The sequence below is a fragment of the Salvelinus fontinalis genome, unplaced genomic scaffold (genome assembly GCF_029448725.1).
Source record: "Salvelinus fontinalis isolate EN_2023a unplaced genomic scaffold, ASM2944872v1 scaffold_0045, whole genome shotgun sequence".
In the NCBI taxonomy this organism is placed as follows: domain Eukaryota; kingdom Metazoa; phylum Chordata; class Actinopteri; order Salmoniformes; family Salmonidae; genus Salvelinus; species Salvelinus fontinalis.
Genome location: NW_026600254.1, coordinates 523,079 through 548,908, shown reverse-complemented (window position 1 = coordinate 548,908; position 25,830 = coordinate 523,079). Strand labels below are relative to the sequence as shown.

The 25,830-nt window shown below is 49.3% G+C and overlaps 2 protein-coding genes across 3 annotated transcripts in view; one reads left to right on the top strand and one right to left on the bottom strand.

The window, feature by feature from the left end:
• Positions 1–4,380: 4,380 nt before the first annotated feature.
• si:dkey-33c12.4 (uncharacterized protein LOC560112 homolog) overlaps positions 4,381–25,830 on the bottom strand; it is a 68,723-nt gene continuing 47,273 nt past the window's right edge. For both annotated transcript variants that reach the window (XM_055911087.1, XM_055911088.1), the window contains exons 15-18: positions 21,872–21,946; positions 20,692–20,794; positions 8,964–9,067; positions 4,381–6,314 (exon numbers count right to left, since the gene is read on the bottom strand). In XM_055911087.1, coding sequence (XP_055767062.1) covers positions 6,197–6,314; positions 8,964–9,067; positions 20,692–20,794; positions 21,872–21,946 — 400 coding nt within the window. In that variant the 3' untranslated portion in view covers positions 4,381–6,196. The remainder of the gene's footprint in view (positions 6,315–8,963; positions 9,068–20,691; positions 20,795–21,871; positions 21,947–25,830) is intronic.
• On the top strand, positions 16,462–19,111 carry LOC129842512 (general transcription factor II-I repeat domain-containing protein 2B-like). Its single transcript, XM_055911090.1, has 2 exons — positions 16,462–18,495; positions 18,622–19,111. Exons 1-2 carry the CDS (start codon positions 16,679–16,681, stop codon positions 18,626–18,628), a joined length of 1,824 nt encoding a protein of 607 aa, XP_055767065.1. The 5' UTR covers positions 16,462–16,678; the 3' UTR covers positions 18,629–19,111.

The following is a 25,830-nucleotide window of genomic DNA, read 5'->3' as shown; positions in this document are numbered from 1 at the left end:
CAGACCCAACACAGTAGGGAAGGCCAGACCCAGCACAGTAGGCCAGACCCAGCACAGTAGGGAAGACCAGACCCAGCAGAGTAGGGAAGGCCAGACCCAACACAGTAGGGAAGGCCAGACCCAGCACAGTAGGGAAGGCCAGACCCAGCACAGTAGGGAAGGCCAGACCCAGCACAGTAGGGAAGGCCAGACCCAGCACAGTAGGGAAGACCAGACCCAACACAGTAGGGAAGACCAGACCCAGCACAGTAGGGAAGGCCAGACCCAACACAGTAGGGAAGGCCAGACCCAGACCCAACACAGTAGGGAAGGCCAGACCCAACACAGTAGGCCAGACCCAACACAGTAGGCCAGACCCAACACAGTAGGGAAGGCCAGACCCAACACAGTAGGGAAGGCCAGACCCAACACAGTAGGGAAGGCCAGACCCAACACAGTAGGGAAGGCCAGACCCAACACAGTAGGGAAGACCAGACCCAGCACAGTAGGGAAGGCCAGACCCAACACAGTAGGCCAGACCCAACACAGTAGGCCAGACCCAACACAGTAGGGAAGACCAGACCCAACACAGTAGGGAAGGCCAGACACAACACAGTAGGGAAGGCCAGACCCAACACAGTAGGGAAGGCCAGACACAACACAGTAGGGAAGGCCAGACCCAACACAGTAGGGAAGGCCAGACCCAACACAGTAGGGAAGACCAGACCCAGCACAGTAGGGAAGGCCAGACCCAACACAGTAGGGAAGGCCAGACCCAACACAGTAGGGAAGGCCAGACCCAACACAGTAGGGAAGGCCAGACCCAACACAGTAGGGAAGGCCAGACCCAGCACAGTAGGGAAGGCCAGACCCAACACAGTAGGGAAGGCCAGACCCAGCACAGTAGGGAAGACCAGGTGTGATTTGTGCATCACTAAATGTGTGGGGCAGCTTGGCATGTCCACAGGACGTATGGCTTCGTCCATCTGCTAAGACAAATACTTGCTCAGAATATGGGGTCAGAGATTGTGGTTTCTTTCTAAGTTTCCAGAGTGATTCCTGTAACAGAGTGAATGAACACCTTGGGTCTTCCCTGGTTACTAGGCTGGTCAGGGGTCTTCCCTGGTTACTAGGCTGGTCAGGGGTCTTCCCTGGTTACTAGGGTGGTCAGGGGTCTTCCCTGGTTACTAGGGTGGTCAGGGGTCTTCCCTGGTTACTAGGCTGGTCAGGGGTCTTCCCTGGTTACTAGGCTGGTCAGGGGTCTTCCCTGGTTACTAGGCTGGTCAGGGGTCTTCCCTGGTTACTAGGCTGGTCAGGGGTCTTCCCTGGTTACTAGGCTGGTCAGGGGTCTTCCCTGGTTACTAGGCTGGTCAGGGGTCTTCCCTGGTTACTAGGCTGGTCAAGGGTCTTCCCTGGTTACTAGGCTGGTCAGGGGTCTTCCCTGGTTACTAGGCTGGTCATGGTTCTTCCCTGGTTACTAGGCTGGTCATGGTTCTTCCCTGGTTACTAGGCTGGTCAGGGGTCTTCCCTGGTTACTAGGCTGGTCAGGGTTCTTCCCTGGTTACTAGGCTGGTCAGGGGTCTTTCCCTGGTTACTAGGCTGGTCAGGGGTCTTTCCCTGGTTACTAGGCTGGTCAGGGGTCTTTCCCTGGTTATGAGGGTGGTCAGGACAGTGTATTCAGATGGACTGTGGATCAGGTTCCTTGGCCTCCATCTGGGGGCCACTTCTCCTGGTCCTTGCTGGACCTCTGGCTTTGAACTGCTCTCTGCCTGAGATGGCATTTACCCAGTTCTAGTAGATGGTCTGACCTGCCTGAGATGGCATTTACCCAGTTCTAGTAGATGGTCTGACCTGCCTGAGATAGCATTTACCCAGTTCTAGTGGTCTGACCTGCCTGAGATGGCATTTACCCAGTTCTAGTGGTCTGACCTGCCTGAGATAGACCACCCACTAGAACTGGGTAAATGTCAGCTTCTATGTGGGTCCCAAGCCGCACCAGCTCATCAACTGTGTGGGCTGTCCCTCTTGAGACTGCTGGACAATTTCCAAGTATGAGATTGACCATTTCCTTTTTTTCCAGCGTGACCAGGCTTACAGCGCATACACAGAACTCTGCACTGACGAGCAAAGTCTTGGATGCTCTCTTTTTGCCCCCTCTGCCTCAGTCTTCAGAGAGAAATGACCAGAGGAATGCAGTCTTGGATGCTCTCTTTTCACCCACTCTGCCTCAGTCTTCAGAGAGAAATGACCAGAGGAATGCAGTCTTGAATTGGCCCCAGGTATCAACCTGTGACCTTTCAACACGCCACCAGTCTTCGGCTGTGACCTGTAGCACAGTATTCATAGTTGCCAACAGCTCACACACACACACACACACACTATAGACACACTATAGACACCTATTTCAGCTAGGAGGTGGTCTTCTGTAATTCATACCACAAATATTTCATAACAGAACCCGCCGCGTTACAGTAACACAGAACCCGCCGCGTTACAGTAACACAGAACCCGCCGCGTTACAGTAACACAGAACCCGCCGCGTTACAGTAACACAGAACCCGCCGCGTTACAGTAACACAGAACCCGCCGCGTTACAGTAACACAGAACCCGCCGCGTTACAGTAACACAGAACCCTCCGCGTTACAGTAACACAGAACCCGCCGCGTTACAGTAACACAGAACCCGCCGCGTTACAGTAACACAGAACCCGCCGCGTTACAGTAACACAGAACCCGCCGCGTTACAGTAACACAGAACCCGCCGCGTTACAGTAACACAGAACCCTCCGCGTTACAGTAACACAGAACCCTCCGCGTTACAGTAACACAGAACCCTCCGCGTTACAGTAACACAGAACCCGCCGCGTTACAGTAACACAGAACCCGCCGCGTTACAGTAACACAGAACCCGCCGCGTTACAGTAACACAGAACCCGCCGCGTTACAGTAACACAGAACCCGCCGCGTTACAGTAACACAGAACCCGCCGCGTTACAGTAACACAGAACCCGCCGCGTTACAGTAACACAGAACCCGCCGCGTTACAGTAACACAGAACCCTCCGCGTTACAGTAACACAGAACCCGCCGCGTTACAGTAACACAGAACCCGCCGCGTTACAGTAACACAGAACCCGCCGCGTTACAGTAACACAGAACCCGCCGCGTTACAGTAACACAGAACCCGCCGCGTTACAGTAACACAGAACCCTCCGCGTTACAGTAACACAGAACCCTCCGCGTTACAGTAACACAGAACCCGCCGCGTTACAGTAACACAGAACCCGCCGCGTTACAGTAACACAGAACCCGCCGCGTTACAGTAACACAGAACCCGCCGCGTTACAGTAACACAGAACCCGCCGCGTTACAGTAACACAGAACCCGCCGCGTTACAGTAACACAGAACCCGCCGCGTTACAGTAACACAGAACCCGCCGCGTTACAGTAACACAGAACCCGCCGCGTTACAGTAACACAGAACCCGCCGCGTTACAGTAACACAGAACCCGCCGCGTTACAGTAACACAGAACCCGCCGCGTTACAGTAACACAGAACCCTCCGCGTTACAGTAACACAGAACCCTCCGCGTTACAGTAACACAGAACCCTCCGCGTTACAGTAACACAGAACCCTCCGCGTTACAGTAACACAGAACCCTCCGCGTTACAGTAACACAGAACCCTCCGCGTTACAGTAACACAGAACCCGCCGCGTTACAGTAACACAGAACCCGCCGCGTTACAGTAACACAGAACCCGCCGCGTTACAGTAACACAGAACTCTCCGCGTTACAGTAACACAGAACCCTCCGCGTTACAGTAACACAGAACCCTCCGCATTACAGTAACACAGAACCCTCCGCGTTACAGTAACACAGAACCCTCCGCGTTACAGTAACACAGAACCCACCGCGTTACAGTAACACAGAACCCACCGCGTTACAGTAACACAGAACCCACCGCGTTACAGTAACACAGAACCCACCGCGTTACAGTAACACAGAACCCTCCGCGTTACAGTAACACAGAACCCTCCGCGTTACAGTAACACATAACCCGCCGCGTTACAGTAACACAGAACCCTCCGCGTTACAGTAACACAGAACCCTCCGCGTTACAGTAACACAGAACCCTCCGCGTTACAGTAACACAGAACCCTCCGCGTTACAGTAACACAGAACCCACCACGTTAACAGTAACACAGAACCTGCGGCGTTACAGCTGAGAATTTGTGAGCCGATATATACTTCATCCAGGGAACAGGGTTTAAGAAGCGGATTAGGCACTAGTCATGACTGAGTAATTAGACATGAGATGTCTGAACTGAAATGTATATTTCTTGTCAAAACAGTAACGTGTTCATATTACACCACTAATTAAATAACACAGACAAAATAAATCTGAAAGATCAATTTAATGATTAATGGAATGTGTCTGTAACCAAAAGACTTGAAACATAGAAACACGTATGCCATTATTAGAGACAAGTATGCCATTCAGATCAAAGTAGGTAAAGTCATGTCAACGGATAGCAAATGAAGTGTTCAGAAAACCTATTTTGCAGGCAGCCGTGGGTAGAACAGGAGACCGAGGTTAAACTACTAAACACTGCCATCTGGTGGACAATAACAGTATTGAAATGAGGTTAAACTACTAAACACTGCCATCTGGTGGACAATAACAGTATTGAAATGACAATAGAATCACTGTGTATTATGGTTTTCAGCTAGTTTAGTTGTGTTCCCATCGTCCAACCAGTTCTACCTTTGGCGTATTCTCTTTATTATACATTAATACACTTCTTTTGGTCCCAAAATGAAGTCTTTATAAAATAAAAGTGGTCCACTTTTGATGTGAAAACAGACACTAACTAAACACAACACAATTTAACAAAGCTCCTCTCAATTTATTATACACATGGAACTAATGGAAAACACCCAAGACCATTCCTGGTAACACCACATCAAGGAAACCTGTTGATTCAACCAGATTTGTAACCAGGTTTCCATCCAACCTTTTCATGCGAGTAAAATACAAACAAAAAAAGTCACGACAGGTCTGATGTAAACAAACTTTCCAAATGTCGACAAAACATGAAACCAGTCGGACTTTATGAGCAAATATTGATATAATAAACCATAATTTCTCTAAGTTAACTGGGGAGTCACAGTTGTGTGGTCCTCCCACTACGACTCAATGGGAACCCAGACATGTTATTAAACTAATGAAATAAGTTACGATGAACTTCACAGGGTGGTGAAAGTGCACGGAGCTTGATGCTTCCTTTCCAAGAAATATCGAGGGTCTCATTCCGCTGACATGACGCTCGAACGCCGTCTGACAAATAAAATGATTATCTTTTGTCCATAATAATAATAAATTTCATGTAGGCTATACGTGCGCTCCAGCCAGCAGCCCTGTATCTGCACACTGCCGGCTGTCGGCTAGAGCGCACGTACCAACAGCACACGCAAAATAACAGAAACCTTTTGTTGTTGAAAGAAATGTAAAAATCTCAAGAAGTATTTTCATGCGCACTATGTAAACACGCACAGCCCCGTTATCTGCAACTAGTTCGTTTGATGGAAATGCATCACTGGTGGGAAAATGTTTTGTTTTTAATGCAGATTTTTAGAATCTTCGCATGAAAATCTTGTCACCAATTGGATGGAAACCTAGCTAGTGAAAAACAAAAATAATAGGAAAAACAAACTAGTCCGTCTTCCATAACGAATGTCTACATAACTCCCCGTGTCCCTGATGAAGACTAATGTTGTGACGAGAGACATGTAGTTTCACAATAGACATCCATACAGGCAACAGGCAATCAATATATCAAGACTTTCTCCAATATAAAGTGAATGAGAACATGTCAGTACAGGTTTCCGTTGATAAGGTGCTATATAGAAGCCGTGATTCTGTCCCAGCGGTGTGTAATTCCAGAAAACAGGATTAGCAAATTAGCCAGCTAACTTTGAAAAACAGCAGCAACATATAACTACATTATCTAGTTGATTAAGAAAGCTACATTTGTTTATTGGTTGTTGAGTCAATTATAGCTTATGGATTTTAAGTCTATATATATATAACTTTTTATTCGATTTTTTTTAAAGCATATTAGAAAAGTAAGCTGGGGAAACGAATTGATCCAGGTTCCAGAACCAGGTTATTGGTGTTGTTATTGGTGTTGTTATTGGTGTGTGGTTGTCTGCTGTTCACTTGTTGACCTTGTCCCTGTCGATGCCCTTGTGTTGTGGCACGTGTCTGAAGATGCAGGTATTGTATCGGACACAGCCTGTGGTTCTCCAGAAGTAACACTCCTGACTCTTCTCTCTGTAACACACGGACAAGAGCTTCAGAATACACCGAAATGTTACTTAGTGACAGCTGCTGATGTAAAAAGGGATATATAAATAAACATTGGATTTTTAGAAACTCAGGCGCGGGCGGGCGGGCGGGGGGGGGGGGGGGGGGGGGGGTTGTTAGAATAGTAGAATATACAAGCTGCCATTTTGAAATGTCGTTTTGCATCAGCAGTTTCTCTTGTTATGTCAGCCAACATGTTTTAGATCGGTAAGTTAGCTGGCTAGACTATCTAAACTTGTAGTAAACATGGTCGGATTACCGACCGGAGGGCCCTCATTGATTTTGATAGTCATATCACTAAAAACTGCAAACGTTTCTCTAAAGCCTACGGTAAAATGTGTAGAATTGCATGAAATTTGTTAAAACACTGAATCTTCTCTCCCACCACATAGTAAAATGTGTAGAATTGCACAAAACAAACTCTAAAAATAAAATCATAATCTCTCCACTGTCAAGAGGTGGGCTACTAAAATGTTTTGCTCCAAATGTGGTGGGGTCTGCACATGTGGATACGCACACCTGAGGCCCCTCATGATGAGTTCAGATTTTGTGGCCCCCATTAAGACCCCCCTGCCGCTGAGGGTCTTTCTTTGTATGAGTCGCTCTATGTGAAGCAGATTTCGGAGCTCTGAACGCGTTGGATGCCAATTACACCCCCCTCCCACCCCGGTTGTCTGGAGAATGTTATCGGAAGTTCTCACTTTACATTTACACGCCATGTCTGACCATTATGGCTGAGAGATTACTCGCTGGCAGTGTGGGAAAAAACTGAGGTGTCAGAACTGGGACTGCTGCTCCTGTGCCTCCACAATATAAATACTAGTGGACTAACCCGAAATGACGGCTTGTTACACAATGAAAAGTCCCTAGTGGACTAACCCGAAATGACGGCTTGTTACATAATGAAAAGTCCCTAGTGGACTAACCCGATATGACGGCTTGTTACACAATGGAGAGGGGTAAGATAAAGAAAGAGGAAGTGGGCTGGTACATACATGTGGAAGCTATGCTATCTTACCCCTCTCCATTTTGTAACAAGCCGTCATATCGGGTTAGTCCATGACTTTCCCTCCTGGGTGAGGATCAAAGAGAGAATCCCCCCCCCCCTCTCTTACTCTCACCAGGGTCTTATGACTAACGACGGTCGTAAACTCTCTCTGGATCTGCAGTACTGAACAAAGGAATCGGATGTGTGTAGAGAGAATCTGCCGCCAAAACGCCAACATCCAAAAGTGGATAATTAAACAATATTTCTAACATAGAGAATGTGGGAAATGGTTGGTGGGGATGGAAACAATAATTATGTCATATCACTTAGCATGCTGCGATGTCATAACATCTTAAATGTTGTAAAACTTATATGATTAAATATGAAACTATGTGAAAATATAATGTGAATTTAGCCTTCTAAAATGAGACATTGTTATCATATAAAGTTTTACCCCATCAGCAACCACACCCACGTGAACACAGACATTATGCCGAAAGGATGGAACGCCCCCTTTTTCCAGAGTGCATAAAAGGACTGCTCATGAAATTTACACCAGAACAGAAAGCATGGAGCGGTGGGCTACACGTTGAAATTATTTAAAACTACCAGAACAAAAAATGGTAAGACTCAAACTCTCGAGTGAAGAAGATAAAGACTACATCGGAACATTCAGTCTGCAGCTGTTTATATATTAATATATAAAAATATTAATATAAATTAATATTAATACTTTAGTCTAGTAAACAACCATGTGCGTACCTCTGATGTATCCAGTCTAACAAACTCAGAGACAAAGAAGCCTACTACAACTGAGGACATTGTGAACTCTGGTGGATAACCAGAGACTTACGTCGAACTACTCTCTAGAGACGGACGAGTGGTTTCAGAGAGATGACAACGGCATACAAGTGGCATAAAATATATGTGTTGCATTTCTTTTAGAATGCGTGGTCGTTCATGTGCAAACTATTCATTTTTCATGAGCATAGCTTCCACATGTATAGCTTCCACATGTATGTACCAGCCCACTTCCTCTCTCTTTATCTTACCCCTCTCCATTGTGTAACAAGCCGTCATATCGGGTTAGTCCACTAGGGACTTTTCATTGTGTAACAAGCCGTCATATCGGGTTAGTCCACTAGGGACCTTTCATTGTGTAACAAGCCGTCATATCAGGTTAGTCCACTAGGGACTTCGCATTCCATTATGTTAGTAAACAATTCAACCTATACTGTGTTTATGTATTTCTGTGTGATTATTTATTTATTTAGTAAATAAATAATTAAGCCAATTTATGTATCGCTGAATCATCATTTAGACTGGGGTTCGTGCAGATATCCAAGAATTTTGCGACGTTCAAAATGACACTGATGTCAGGTAATGATTAATGGATGACTGGTATGATAATGATATATTCTGATATATTCTTGAGTTCATTCGGGAAACGGTAACTCATTAAAACAAACTTTATCCGTGGAGCCCCAAGTTACTAATGAGTTAATTGTTACATGATTCATTTAATCCCGTAATAATTAAACATAGTTAGTTGATGTGATAAAATAGCCGTCATCACATGACAATCGTCGTCACGACAACAAGAGGCCGGGTGTGGGTTTACTACTCACGGTGCGTTGGTGAAGGTAAAAGCTAATTGGGACAAGCCCAGTTTCTTCTGCATCACTTTATCAGGGTGACGGACAGCCAGCATCACTCCGTTCAACACCTCACCCTGACAGACAAGACACAGAGACAGACAGACTTTAAACAGCTGGAGACTCAGTGCAGGCTGACAGAACCAAGTTTCCTGGACAACTATCTCTGCAAATCTAGTGTTGACAGGCTGACACAGAGAACAATATATATAAAATATATATGAGAGAGAACAATATACACTGCTCAAAAAAATAAAGGGAACACTTAAACAACACAATGTAACTCCAAGTCAATCACACTTCTGTGAAATCAAACTGTCCACTTAGGAAGCAACACTGATTGACAATAAATTTCACATGCTGTTGTGCAAATGGAATAGACAACAGGTGGAAATAATAGGCAATTACCAAGACACCCCCAATAAAGGAGTGGTTCTGCAGGTGGTGACCACAGACCACTTCTCAGTTCCTATGCTTCCTGGCTGATGTTTTGGTCACTTTGAATGCTGGCGGTGCTTTCACTCTAGTGGTAGCATGAGACGGAGTCTACAACCCACACAAGTGGCTCAGGTAGTGCAGCTCATCCAGGATGGCACATCAATGCGAGCTGTGGCAAGAAGGTTTGCTGTGTCTGTCCGCGTAGTGTCCAGAGCATGGAGGCGCTACCAGGAGACAGGCCAGTACATCAGGAGACGTGGAGGAGGCCGTAGGAGGGCAACAACCCAGCAGCAGGACCGCTACCTCCGCCTTTGTGCAAGGAGGAGCACTGCCAGAGCCCTGCAAAATGACCTCCAGCAGGCCACAAATGTGCATGTGTCTGCTCAAACAGTCAGAAACAGACTCCATGAGGGTGGTATGAGGGCCCGACGTCCACAGGTGGGGGTTGTGCTTACAGCCCAACACCGTGCAGGACGTTTGGCATTTGCCAGAGAACACCAAGATTGTCAAATTCGCCACTGGCGCCCTGTGCTCTTCACAGATGAAAGCAGGTTCACACTGAGCACATGAGCACATGTGACAGACGTGACAGAGTCTGGAGACGCCGTGGAGAACGTTCTGCTGCCTGCAACATCCTCCAGCATGACCGGTTTGGCGATGGGTCAGTCATGGTGTGGGGTGGCATTTCTTTGTGGGGCCGCACAGCCCTCCATGTGCTCGCCAGAGGTAGCCTGACTGCCATTAGGTACCGAGATGAGATCCTCAGACCCCTTGTGAGACCATATGCTGGTGCGGTTGGCCCTGGGTTCCTCCTAATGCAAGACAATGCTAGACCTCATGTGGCTGGAGTGTGTCAGCAGTTCCTGCAAGAGGAAGGCATTGATGCTATGGACTGGCACGCCCGTTCCCCAGATCTGAATCCAATTGAGCACATCTGGGACATCATGTCTCGCTCCATCCACCAACGCTACGTTGCACCACAGACTGTCCAGGAGTTGGTGGATGCTTTAGTCCAGGTCTGGGAGGAGATCCCTCAGGAGACCATCCGCCACCTCATCAGGAGCATGCCCAGGCGTTGTAGGGAGGTCATACAGGCACGTGGAGGCCACACACACTACTGAGCCTCATTTTGACTTGTTTTAAGGACATTACATCAAAGTTGGATCAGCCTGTAGTGTGGTTTTCCACTTCAATTTTGAGTGTGACTCCAAATCCAGACCTCCATGGGTTGATACATTTGATTTCCATTGATAATTTTTGTGTGATTTTGTTGTCAGCACATTCAACTATGTAAAGAAAAAAGTATTTAATAAGAATATTTCATTCATTCAGATCTAGGATGTGTTATTTTAGTGTTCCCTTTATTATTTTGAGCAGTGTATATAAATATATATGAGAGAGAACAATATATATAAATATATATGACAGACCAATATATATAAATATATATGACAGACCAATATATATAAATATATATGACAGACCAATATATATAAATATATATGACAGACCAATATATATAAATATATATGACAGACCAATATATATAAATATATATGACAGAACAATATATATAAATATATATGACAGAACAATATATATAAATATATATGACAGACCAATATATATAAATATATATGACAGAACAATATATATAAATATATATGACAGAACAATATATATATGACAGAACGACAGTAAGACACTGACAGACGTACGGCGCCAACAGACTGTAAAAGGAGTACAGCCATAGGCAGACAGCAACAGACAGCAACAGACAGCAACAGGCAGCAACAGACAGCAACAGACAGCAACAGACAGTAGCAGACAGCAACAGGCGTAAAGCAACCGGCGTACAGCAACAGACAGTAGCAGTAGTAACAGGCAGCAGCAGACAGCAACAGGCGTAAAGCAACCGGCGTACAGCAACAGACAGTAGCAGTAGTAACAGGCAGCAGCAGACAGTAACAGGCAGCAGCAGACAGCAACAGGCAGCAGCAGACAGCAGCAGGCAGCAGCAGACAGCAGCAGACAGCAACAGACAGCAGCAGACAGCAACAGACAGCAGCAGACAGCAACAGACAGTAGCAGACAGCAACAGACAGTAGCAGTAGTAACAGGCAGCAGCAGACAGCAACAGACAGCAGCAGACAGCAACAGACAGTAGCAGTAGTAACAGGCAGCAGCAGACAGCAACAGACAGCAGCAGACAGCAACAGGCAGCAGCAGACAGCAACAGGCAGCAGCAGACAGCAACAGGCAGCAGCAGTAGTAACAGACAGCAGCAGACAGCAACAGGCAGCAGCAGACAGCAACAGACAGCAACAGACAGCAACAGACAGCAACAGACAGTAGCAGTAGTAACAGGCAGCAGCAGACAGCAGCAGGCAGCAGCAGACAGCAACAGACAGCAGCAGACAGCAACAGACAGCAGCAGACAGTAACAGGCAGCAGCAGACAGCAGCAGGCAGCAGCAGACAGCAACAGACAGTAACAGGCAGCAGCAGACAGCAGCAGACAGCAACAGACAGCAGCAGACAGCAACAGGCAGCAACAGGCAGCAGCAGACAGCAACAGGCAGCAACAGGCAGCAGCAGACAGCAACAGGCAGCAGCAGACAGCAACAGGCAGCAGCAGACAGCAACAGGCGTAAAGCAACCGGGGTACAGCAACAGACAGTAGCAGTAGTAACAGACAGTAACAGACAGCAACAGGCAGTAGCAGACAGTAACAGACAGCAACAGACAGTAGCGGTAGTAACGGGCAGCAACGGGCAGCAACGGACAGCAACGGACAGCAACGGACGGTGCCAGACAGTAACAGACGGTGACAGACGGTAACAGACAGTAGCAGACCGTAGCGGTAGTAACAGGCAGCAACAGACAGCAACAGGCAGCAACAAACAGCAACAGACAGTAGCAACAGACAGTAACAGGCAGTAGCAGGCAGTAGCAGACAGTAACAGACAGCAACAGACAGTAGCGGTAGCAACAGACAGCAACAGGCAGCAACAGACACTAGCAGTAGCAACAGACAGCAACAGGCAGTAGCGGTAGTAACAGGCAGCAACAGACAGTAGCAGTAGCAACAGACAGCAACAGGCAGTAGCGGTAGTAACAGGCAGCAACAGACAGTAGCAGTAGCAACAGACAGCAACAGGCAGTAGCGGTAGTAACAGGCAGCAACAGACAGTAGCAGTAGCAACAGACAGCAACAGGCAGTAGCGGTAGTAACAGGCAGCAACAGACAGCAACAGGCAGTAGCAGTAGCAACAGACAGCAACAGGCAGTAGCGGTAGTAACAGGCAGCAACAGACAGTAACAGGCAGTAACAGACAGCAACAGACAGCAACAGACAACAACCGACAGCAACCGACAGCAACCGACAGCAACCGACAGCAACCGACAGCAACCGACAGCAACAGACAGCAACAGACAGCAACAGACAGCAACAGACAGCAACAGACAGTAACAGACAGTAACAGACAGTAACAGACACAGTCTCAGATGTCCTGATAGGTATGATTTTATCGGCACAGGTATGATTTTATCGGCACAAAATCTGATCTTGAAGGGGGAGCTGAGCAGCAACACATTTTGAGAACGGTGAACAGCAATAGCTAATGAGAGCTCGCCAGAGAAGAATCCAGTCTCTACCACATCGTTTAGAGGCGACCCCGTCTCTACCACATCGTTTAGTGGGCGACCCCGTATATCTACCACATCGTTTAGTGGGTGACCCCGTCTCTACCACATCGTTTAGTGGGCGACCCCGTCTCTCTACCACATCGTTTAGTGGGCGACCCCGTCTCTACCACATCGTTTAGTGGGTGACCCCGTCTCTACCACATCGTTTAGTGGGCGACCCCGTATATCTACCACATCGTTTAGTGGGCGACCCCGTCTCTACCACATCGTTTAGTGGGTGACCCCGTCTCTACCACATCGTTTAGTGGGCGACCCCGTATATCTACCACATCGTTTAGTGGGCGACCCCGTCTCTACCACATCGTTTAGTGGGCGACCCCGTCTCTACCACATCGTTTAGTGGGCGACCCCGTATATCTACCACATCGTTTAGTGGGTGACCCCGTCTCTACCACATCGTTTAGTGGGTGACCCCGTCTCTACCACATCGTTTAGTGGGCGACCCCGTCTCTACCACATCGTTTAGTGGGCGACCCCGTCTCTACCACATCGTTTAGTGGGCGACCCCGTATATCTACCACATCGTTTAGTGGGCGACCCCGTCTCTACCACATCGTTTAGTGGGTGACCCCGTCTCTACCACATCGTTTAGTGGGCGACCCAGTCTCTACCACATCGTTTAGTGGGCGACCCCGTCTCTCTACCACATCGTTTAGTGGGCGACCCCGTCTCTACCACATCGTTTAGTGGGCGACCCCGTATATCTACCACATCGTTTAGTGGGCGACCCCGTCTCTAACACATCGTTTAGTGGGTGACCCCGTATATCTACCACATCGTTTAGTGGGTGACCCCGTCTCTACCACATCGTTTAGTGGGTGACCCCGTCTCTACCACATCGTTTAGTGGGTGACCCCGTCTCTACCACATCGTTTAGTGGGTGACCCCGTATATCTACCACATCGTTTAGTGGGCGACCCCGTCTCTACCACATCGTTTAGTGGGCGACCCCGTCTCTACCACATCGTTTAGTGGGTGACCCCGTATATCTACCACATCGTTTAGTGGGTGACCCCGTCTCTACCACATCGTTTAGTGGGCGACCCCGTCTCTACCACATCGTTTAGTGGGCGACCCCGTCTCTCTACCACATCGTTTAGTGGGCGACCCCGTCTCTCTACCACATCGTTTAGTGGGTGACCCCGTCTCTACCACATCGTTTAGTGGGTGACCCCGTCTCTACCACATCGTTTAGTGGGTGACCCCGTCTCTACCACATCGTTTAGTGGGTGACCCCGTATATCTACCACATCGTTTAGTGGGCGACCCCGTCTCTACCACATCGTTTAGTGGGCGACCCCGTATATCTACCACATCGTTTAGTGGGCGACCCCGTCTCTAATACATCGTTTAGTGGGTGACCCCGTCTCTCTACCACATCGTTTAGTGGGCGACCCCGTCTCTACCACATCGTTTAGTGGGCGACCCCGTCTCTACCACATCGTTTAGTGGGCGACCCCGTATATCTACCACATCGTTTAGTGGGCGACCCCGTATATCTACCACATCGTTTAGAGGGTGACCCCGTCTCTACCACATCGTTTAGTGGGTGACCCCGTATATCTACCACATCGTTTAGTGGGCGACCCCGTCTCTAACACATCGTTAAGTGGGCGACCCCGTATATCTACCACATCGTTTAGTGGGCGACCCCGTATATCTACCACATCGTTTAGTGGGCGACCCCGTCTCTACCACATCGTTTAGTGGGCGACCCCGTCTCTACCACATCGTTTAGTGGGCGACCCCGTCTCTACCACATCGTTTAGTGGGTGACCCCGTCTCTACCACATCGTTTAGTGGGTGACCCCGTATATCTACCACATCGTTTAGAGGCGACCCCGTCTCTACCACATCGTTTAGTGGGTGACCCCGTATATCTACCACATCGTTTAGTGGGCGACCCCGTCTCTACCACATCGTTTAGTGGGTGACCCCGTATATCTACCACATCGTTTAGTGGGCGACCCCGTCTCTCTACCACATCGTTTAGTGGGTGACCCCGTCTCTACCACATCGTTTAGTGGGTGACCCCGTATATCTACCACATCGTTTAGTGGGCGACCCCGTCTCTACCACATCGTTTAGTGGGCGACCCCGTCTCTACCACATCGTTTAGTGGGCGACCCCGTCTCTACCACATCGTTTAGTGGGCGACCCCGTCTCTACCACATCGTTTAGTGGGCGACCCCGTCTCTACCACATCGTTTAGTGGGCGACCCCGTCTCTACCACATCGTTTAGTGGGTGACCCCGTCTCTACCACATCGTTTAGTGGGTGACCCCGTATATCTACCACATCGTTTAGTGGGCGACCCCGTCTCTACCACATCGTTTAGTGGGCGACCCCGTCTCTACCACATCGTTTAGTGGGCGACCCCGTCTCTACCACATCGTTTAGTGGGCGACCCCGTCTCTACCACATCGTTTAGTGGGCGACCCCGTCTCTACCACATCGTTTAGTGGGCGACCCCGTCTCTACCACATCGTTTAGTGGGTGACCCCGTATATCTACCACATCGTTTAGTGGGTGACCCCGTCTCTACCACATCGTTTAGTGGGTGACCCCGTCTCTACCACATCGTTTAGTGGGTGACCCCGTCTATCTACCACATCGTTTAGTGGGTGACCCCGTCTCTACCACATCGTTTAGTGGGCGACCCCGTCTCTACCACATCGTTTAGTGGGTGACCCCGTCTCTCTACCACATCGTTTAGTGGGCGACCCCGTCTCTACCACATCGTTTAGTGGGCGACCCCGTCTCTACCACATCGTTTAGTGGGCGACCCCGTCTCTACCACATCGTTTAGTGGGTGACCCCGTCTCTCTACCACATCGTTTAGTGGGTGACCCCGTCTCTACCACATCGTTTAGTGGGCGACCCCGTATATCTACCACATCGTTTAGTGGGCGACCCCGTCTCTACCACATCGTTTAGTGGGCGACCCCGTCTCTACCACATCGTTTAGTGGGCGACCCCGTCTCTACCACATCGTTTAGTGGGCGACCCCGTCTCTACCACATCGTTTAGTGGGCGACCCCGTCTCTACCACATCGTTTAGTGGGCGACCCCGTATATCTACCACATCGTTTAGTGGGTGACCCCGTCTCTCTACCACATCGTTTAGTGGGTGACCCCGTCTCTACCACATCGTTTAGTGGGTGACCCCGTCTCTACCACATCGTTTAGTGGGTGACCCCGTATATCTACCACATCGTTTAGTGGGCGACCCCGTCTCTACCACATCGTTTAGAGGCGACCCCGTCTCTACCACATCGTTTAGTGGGCGACCCCGTATATCTACCACATCGTTTAGTGCACATGTGTCAAACTCAAGGCCCGCGGGCCAGATGTGGCCCGCCAGGTCATTTTATGTGGCCCGCGAGAGCTTAAAAGTTTTGAGTGTCTAAAAATAAATACCAAAAAATAAATTAAGAGCGTGCTTTGACCAAAAACTACATTCCCACAATGCCTTTCGACTACGCTAGCCACGGCAGTGTCCATGCCAACGAGTGGAATTGAGATATAAATAATGATCCCAAAATGTCCAGAAAGAGAAAAGTTGATGCAGACGGAAGACTGTTTCAAGAAAGATGGGAAGGCGAATACTTGTTTGCGCTTCAAGGAGAAAGACCGGTATGTCTTTTGTGTTACGAGGCGGTGTCGGTTGTCAAAGAGTACAATCTGCGTCGACATTTTGACACCAAACACGGAGCTAAGTACGCTAAAGCTAGCCTTCAAGAAAAGCAACAAATTGCCCAAGAATTAAAAGGCAAACTGCGGTCGCAGCAGAGTTTGTTCATGAAATCCACAGCCAAAAACGAGGCCGCGGTGAAAGCTAGCTTCATTGTGGCTGAAGAAATCGCCCACGCTTCCAAGTCTTTTTCAGAGGGAGCGTTTTTGAAGCAGTGCATGCTGAAGGTCTGTGAGCAGGTGTGTCCCGACCAGTTACAGACTTTTAAAAATGTCAGTTTATCAAGAAACACCATCGTCGACCGAGTGAAGGAACTAGCAGAAAATCTTACAACACAGCTGGCCGAGGAGACACGCAGCTACACAGCTTTTTCATTAGCTGTTGATGAAAGCACAGATAACACGGACACAGCGCAGTTATCAATTTTTATTAGAGGCGTAAAGTCGGACCTCTCTATCACTGAGGAGCTGTTGGATGTGGCTGCAATGCATGGGACCACGACGGGACAGAACATTTTTGATGCGGTAGAGAAGTCCGTAAGTAAAAATGCATTGCAGTGGGAAAACTTGGTAGGATTAACAACAGACGGTGCACCGGCAATGTGTGGAGGAAAAGTGGGCTTGGTTGGACTAATGAAGGGGAAAATGCAAAAAATGAACTGTCACACGCCTTTGATAACGTATCATTGCATTATCCATCAAGAAGCTTTGTGTGGGAAGGTGCTGGGGATGGAGGACATTGTGACCACAGTCATGAAAACAGTGAACTTCATTCGGGCGCGTGGCCTGAATCACCGTCAGTTCCAGCAGTTTTTGCTGGAGATGGGCTCGGAACACGGGGATGTGCTGTACCATACAGAAGTGCGGTGGCTGAGTAGGAGCAAAGTCCTCAAGCGATTTTTCGAGCTCAGGAAAGACATTGCTCTTTTTATGCAGAGTAAAGGAAAACTCATGTCTGAACTATCAGATCCAAAGTGGATGTGTGACTTTGCTGTGTTGTGTGACATAACCGACCATCTCGCCCAGCTGAATCAGAAGCTGCAGGGACGCAAACAAGTCATCACGCAGATGTCCGACACGATCACGGCTTTCCAGCGTAAATTGGACTTATGGATGTGGCAAGTGAAACAGGACAATCTTGTTCACTTTCCTGTTTGTCAGAGCATGTCAGCCTCATTTCCCGAGACTTTTTCATGTGCTCAGTTGGCTACCAAACTGAGCTGGTTAAAGACTGAGTTTGATCGGCGCTTCTCTGACTTCAGAGCACAACAGTCTGGCTTTGACATCTTTGCCAATCCTTTCACCACCGATGTCTGCACTGCACCCCAACACCTTCAGATGGAGCTAATTGAGCTTCAAAGCGACAGTGGCCTGAGAGCAAAGTTTCAGGATGCTACAATCCAGGACTTTTACCGTCTGCTGCCTCCTGGTTTGATGCCACAGCTTCGACTTCATGCTGCCCGTGTTCTGTCCATGTTTGGGAGCACCTATCTGTGCGAACAGTTTTTTTCCATAATGAATCTGAACAAAAACAAGCACAGATCACGCCTCACGGATGACAACCTCCATGCTGTTCTACGCATTGCCTCAGCACAGGACCTAAAACCAGACATTGACACACTGGTAACGGGAAAACGGTGTCAGACATCTGGTCAGAAAACACACAGGCAAGCATTTTTTTTTAAACTTAATTAAAATATAATAAAATGTAATTCAACCAAGAAGAAGAACAGTTAAACTGTGTGCAATTTAATGATTGTGCTTGCATTTTGTTTTGTGTTTATCATTTTCAGAACATGATCAATCGATAGTAGAGAGAGAATCCACTTGGTGTGTTCAAGGACAGGCAGCATCTCCTCATCAAAGACTAACCGAAAAACTTGACCAATATAGTTGTGAACTGAGTCAACCTTTATTTTGGTATTTTTAGTTGATTACATATTATTTATGTGTAGCTGCTGTAGTAATTATTTAATGTTTGCAGGTTTATGTGTGTATGCAGACAAATTGTCATCAAACCATCAGTTGGGTGCACGGCTGTGTGCAGCCTTTTTTTGTAAAATGCTACATGTGTCATACATGTTCTTTGCAGCTAAGTTTTATGTTATTTTTCTTTATTCACTTGGACAGTTTGATCCTTCATTAATGGAGTTATGTGGGTTTTCATAAGCTGACAAAATTTAAAAGGATTTATGTTAGAGCTACAAGCAAACATATATTTTCTATGCAACTGTAATTGTCACTTGAATAAGTTATAATAAATAATGAGTTATTTAACATTAAGGAGGAGTTACATTTATTTTACATTACATTCGATTACATTTATAAGTTACATCTGGCCCTTTGAGGACAGCCATTATGCTGATGTGGCCCTCGGTGAAAATGAGTTTGACACCCCTGGTTTAGTGGGTGACCCCGTCTCTACCACATCGTTTAGTGGGCGACCCCGTCTCTCTACCACATCGTTTAGTGGGTGACCCCGTCTCTACCACATCGTTTAGTGGGTGACCCCGTCTCTACCACATCGTTTAGTGGGTGACCCCGTCTCTACCACATCGTTTAGTGGGCGACCCCGTCTCTACCACATCGTTTAGTGGGCGACCCCGTCTCTACCACATCGTTTAGAGGCGACCCCGTCTCTACCACATCGTTTAGTGGGCGACCCCGTCTCTCTACCACATCGTTTAGTGGGTGACCCCGTCTCTACCACATCGTTTAGTGGGTGACCCCGTCTCTACCACATCGTTTAGTGGGTGACCCCGTATATCTACCACATCGTTTAGTGGGCGACCCCGTCTCTACCACATCGTTTAGAGGCGACCCCGTCTCTACCACATCGTTTAGTGGGCGACCCCGTATATCTACCACATCGTTTAGTGGGCGACCCCGTCTCTACCACATCGTTTAGTGGGCGACCCCGTCTCTACCACATCGTTTAGTGGGCGACCCCGTCTCTACCACATCGTTTAGTGGGTGACCCCGTCTCTCTACCACATCGTTTAGTGGGTGACCCCGTCTCTCTACCACATCGTTTAGTGGGTGACCCCGTCTCTCTACCACATCGTTTAGTGGGTGACCCCGTCTCTACCACATCGTTTAGTGGGTGACCCCGTTGTTACAATTTTGAAAGTGGTGTAGTGTTCCCGCGGGCTTGACAGAGACACCTACAGACAGAGACACCTACAGACAGAGACACCTACAGACAGAGACACCTACAGACAGAGACACCTACAGACAGAGACACCTACAGACAGAGACACCTACAGACAGAGACACCTACAGACAGAGACACCTACAGACAGAGACTTACATGTAGAGTCCTGATGGCTTTCTCACAGTGGTCCATGTTGTGGTAGTTTACAGACAGAGACTTACAGACAGAGACTTACATGTAGAGTCCTGATGGCTTTCTCACAGTGGTCCATGTTGTGGTAGTTTACAGACAGAGACTTACAGACAGAGACTTACATGTAGAGTCCTGATGGCTTTCTCACAGTGGTCCATGTTGTGGTAGTTTACAGACAGAGACTTACAGACAGAGACTTACATGTAGAGTCCTGATGGCTTTCTCACAGTGGTCCATGTTGTGGTAGTTTACAGACAGAGACTTACAGACAGAGACTTACATGTAGAGTCCTGATGGCTTTCTCACAGTGGTCCATGTTGTGGTAGTTTACAGACAGAGACTTACAGACAGAGACTTACATGTAGAGTCCTGATGGCTTTCTCACAGTGGTCCATGTTGTGGTAGTTTACAGACAGAGACTTACAGACAGAGACTTACATGTAGAGTCCTGATGGCTTTCTCACAGTGGTCCATGTTGTGGTAGTTTACAGACAGAGACTTACAGACAGAGACTTACATGTAGAGTCCTGATGGCTTTCTCACAGTGGTCCATGTTGTGGTAGTTGATAAACGCACAGTTGGAAGAGCGGAGGATCTTGATACTGTGGATAGTCCCAGCACTGACAGAGAGACAATCCGTTAACAGTCTTCTAGTCATCCTACTGTCTAATGTTACAGTATATATATAGATACAAGCCAGAATCAAGACATGTTTGCCTCAGCTGAACAGGGTGGTTATGTGCTGCCTCAGCTGAACAGGGTGGTTATGTGCTGCTAGAGACGTGTTGCCTCAGCTGAACAGGGTGGTTATGTGCTGTCTCAGCTGAACAGGGTGGTTATGTGTTGTCTCAGCTGAACAGGGTGGTTATGTGCTGTCTCAGCTGAACAGGGTGGTTATGTGTTGTCTCAGCTGAACAGGGTGGTTATGTGCTGTCTCAGCTGAACAGGGTGGTTATGTGCTGTCTCAGCTGAACAGGGTGGTTATGTGTTGCCTCAGCTGAACAGGGTGGTTATGTGCTGCTAGAGACATGTTGCCTCAGCTGAACAGGGTGGTTATGTGCTGCTAGAGAAGGGGAAGGAGGTGGAAGAGAGAGGAACAGGAGAGGAGTGGGGGGTGCGGGGACAGGAGAGGAGGTGGCGGAGACAGGAGAGGAGGTGGCGGAGACAGGAGAGGAGGTGGCGGAGACAGGAGAGGAGGTGGCGGAGACAGGAGAGGAGGTGGCGGAGACAGGAGAGGAGGTGGCGGAGACAGGAGAGGAGGTGGCGGAGACAGGAGAGGAGGTGGCGGAGACAGGAGAGGAGGTGGCGGAGACAGGAGAGGAGGTGGCGGAGACAGGAGAGGAGGTGGCGGAGACAGGAGAGGAGGTGGCGGAGACAGGAGAGGAGGTGGCGGAGACAGGAGAGGAGGTGGCGGAGACAGGAGAGGAGGTGGCGGAGACAGGAGAGGAGGTGGCGGAGACAGGAGAGAAGGTGGCGGAGACAGGAGAGGAGGTGGGGGAGACAGGAGAGGAGGTGGGGGAGACAGGAGAGGAGGTGGGGGAGACAGGAGAGGAGGTGGGGGAGACAGGAGAGGAGGTGGCGGGGACAGGAGAGGAGGTGGCGGAGACAGGAGAGGAGGTGGCGGAGACAGGAGAGGAGGTGGCGGAGACAGGAGAGGAGGTGGCGGAGACAGGAGAGGTGGCGGAGACTGTTACTACCTGCTGAAGAGGCTGTGTAGCATTGGTTGTGTTGTGTTGGGCGCCAAGCAGCCAACATATACAGGAAAGAGATTGCTGTGGAGAGAGAAACATCTTCAGTGGCAGGCGAAGTCAGATGAAAAGTAATTTCAACAGCACCCAGCAGCTATCAGACTCAACGCTACAAATCAACAGCACCCAGCTATCAGACTCAACGCTACAAATCAACAGCACCCAGCTATCAGACTCAACGCTACAAATCAACAGCACCCAGCTATCAGACTCAACGCTACAAATCAACAGCACCCAGCTATCAGACTCAACGCTACAAATCAACAGCACCCAGCTATCAGACTCAACGCTACAAATCAACAGCACCCAGCTATCAGACTCAACGCTACAAATCAACAGCACCCAGCTATCAGACTCAACGCTACAAATCAACAGCACCCAGCTATCAGACTCAACGCTACAAATCAACAGCACCCAGCTATCAGACTCAACGCTACAAGTCAACAGCACCCAGCTATCAGACTCAACGCTACAAATCAACAGCACCCAGCTATCACCACTCAACGCTACAAGTCAACAGCACCCAGCTATCAGACTCAACGCTACAAATCAACAGCACCCAGCTATCAGACTCAAAGCTACAAGTCAACAGCACACATTATATAGGGGATAGGGTGCTATAACAGACAGCCCTAGACTCTTACTGTATGATAGCCATGCTCGGGCTCGACAGAGAAACCATTCAAACAGGACTCGGCAGAGTAGCAGGACTCGGCAGAGTAACCGTTCAAACAGGACTCGGCAGAGTAGCAGGACTCGACAGAGTAACCGTTCAAACAGGGCTCGACAGAGTAACCGTTCAAACAGGGCTCGACAGAGAAACCGTTCAAACAGGGCTCGACAGAGTAACCGTTCAAACAGGGCTCGACAGAGTAACCGTTCAAACAGGGCTCGACAGAGTAACCGTTCAAACAGGGCTTGACAGATTAACAGGGCTCGACAGAGTAACCGTTCAAACAGGGCTCGACAGAGTAACCGTTCAAACAGGGCTCGACAGAGTAACAGGGCTCGACAGAGTAACAGGGCTCGACAGAGTAACAGGGCTCGACAGAGTAACAGGGCTCGACAGAGTAACAGGGCTCGACAGAGTAACAGGGCTCGACAGAGTAACAGGGCTCGACAGAGTAACAGGGCTCGACAGAGTAACAGGGCTCGACAGAGTAACAGGGCTCGACAGAGTAACAGGGCTCGACAGAGTAACAGGGCTCGACAGAGTAACAGGGCTCGACAGAGTAACAGGGCTCGACAGAGTAACCGTTCAAACAGGGCTCGACAGAGTAACAGGGCTCGACAGAGTAACAGGTCTCGACAGAGTAACAGGGCTCGACAGAGTAACAGGGCTCGACAGAGTAACAGGGCTCGACAGAGTAACAGGGCTCGACAGAGTAACAGGGCTCGACAGAGTAACAGGGCTCGACAGAGTAACCGTTCAAACAGGGCTTGACAGAGTAACAGGGCTCGACAGAGTAACAGGGCTCGACAGAGTAACAGGGCTCGACAGAGTAACAGGGCTCGACAGAGTAACAGGGCTCGACAGAGTAACAGGGCTCGACAGAGTAACAGGGCTCGACAGAGTAACAGGGCTCGACAGAGTAACAGGGCTCGACAGAGTAACAGGGCTCGACAGAGTAACAGGGCTCGACAGAGTAACCGTTCAAACAGGGCTTGACAGAGTAACAGGGCTCGACAGAGTAACAGGGCTCGACAGAGTAACAGGGCTCGACAGAGTAACAGGGCTCGACAGAGTAACAGGGCTCGACAGAGTAACAGGGCTCGACAGAGTAACAGGGCTCGACAGAGTAACAGGGCTCGACAGAGTAACAGGGCTCGACAGAGTAACAGGGCTCGACAGAGTAACAGGGCTCGACAGAGTAACAGGGCTCGACAGAGTAACAGGGCTCGACAGAGTAACAGGGCTCGACAGAGTAACAGGGCTCGACAGAGTAACAGGGCTCGACAGAGTAACAGGGCTCGACAGAGTAACCGTTCAAACAGGGCTTGACAGAGTAACAGGGCTTGACAGAGTAACAGGGCTCGACAGAGTAACAGGGCTCGACAGAGTAACAGGACTCGACAGAGTAACAGGGCTTGACAGAGTAACAGGGCTCGACAGAGTAACAGGGCTCGACAGAGTAACAGGGCTCGACAGAGTAACAGGGCTCGACAGAGTAACAGGGCTCGACAGAGTAACAGGGCTCGACAGAGTAACAGGGCTCGACAGTGTAACAGGGCTCGACAGAGTAACAGGGCTCGACAGAGTAACAGGGCTCGACAGAGTAACAGGGCTCGACAGAGTAACAGGGCTCGACAGAGTAACAGGGCTCGACAGAGTAACAGGGCTCGACAGAGTAACAGGGCTCGACAGAGTAACAGGGCTCGACAGAGTAACAGGGCTCGACAGAGTAACAGGGCTCGACAGAGTAGCAGGACTCGGCAGAGTAACCGTTCAAACAGGACTCGGCAGAGTAGCAGGACTCGACAGAGTAACCGTTCAAACAGGGCTCGACAGAGTAACCGTTCAAACAGGGCTCGACAGAGAAACCGTTCAAACAGGGCTCGACAGAGTAACCGTTCAAACAGGGCTCGACAGAGTAACCGTTCAAACAGGGCTCGACAGAGTAACCGTTCAAACAGGGCTTGACAGATTAACAGGGCTCGACAGAGTAACCGTTCAAACAGGGCTCGACAGAGTAACCGTTCAAACAGGGCTCGACAGAGTAACAGGGCTCGACAGAGTAACAGGGCTCGACAGAGTAACAGGGCTCGACAGAGTAACAGGGCTCGACAGAGTAACAGGGCTCGACAGAGTAACAGGGCTCGACAGAGTAACAGGGCTCGACAGAGTAACAGGGCTCGACAGAGTAACAGGGCTCGACAGAGTAACAGGGCTCGACAGAGTAACAGGGCTCGACAGAGTAACAGGGCTCGACAGAGTAACAGGGCTCGACAGAGTAACAGGGCTCGACAGAGTAACAGGGCTCGACAGAGTAACAGGGCTCGACAGAGTAACCGTTCAAACAGGGCTCGACAGAGTAACAGGGCTCGACAGAGTAACAGGTCTCGACAGAGTAACAGGGCTCGACAGAGTAACAGGGCTCGACAGAGTAACAGGGCTCGACAGAGTAACAGGGCTCGACAGAGTAACAGGGCTCGACAGAGTAACAGGGCTCGACAGAGTAACCGTTCAAACAGGGCTTGACAGAGTAACAGGGCTCGACAGAGTAACAGGGCTCGACAGAGTAACAGGGCTCGACAGAGTAACAGGGCTCGACAGAGTAACAGGGCTCGACAGAGTAACAGGGCTCGACAGAGTAACAGGGCTCGACAGAGTAACAGGGCTCGACAGAGTAACAGGGCTCGACAGAGTAACAGGGCTCGACAGAGTAACAGGGCTCGACAGAGTAACAGGGCTCGACAGAGTAACAGGGCTCGACAGAGTAACCGTTCAAACAGGGCTTGACAGAGTAACAGGGCTCGACAGAGTAACAGGGCTCGACAGAGTAACAGGGCTCGACAGAGTAACAGGGCTCGACAGAGTAACAGGGCTCGACAGAGTAACAGGGCTCGACAGAGTAACAGGGCTCGACAGAGTAACAGGGCTCGACAGAGTAACAGGGCTCGACAGAGTAACAGGGCTCGACAGAGTAACAGGGCTCGACAGAGTAACAGGGCTCGACAGAGTAACAGGGCTCGACAGAGTAACAGGGCTCGACAGAGTAACAGGGCTCGACAGAGTAACAGGGCTCGACAGAGTAACAGGGCTCGACAGAGTAACCGTTCAAACAGGGCTTGACAGAGTAACAGGGCTTGACAGAGTAACAGGGCTCGACAGAGTAACAGGGCTCGACAGAGTAACAGGACTCGACAGAGTAACAGGGCTTGACAGAGTAACAGGGCTCGACAGAGTA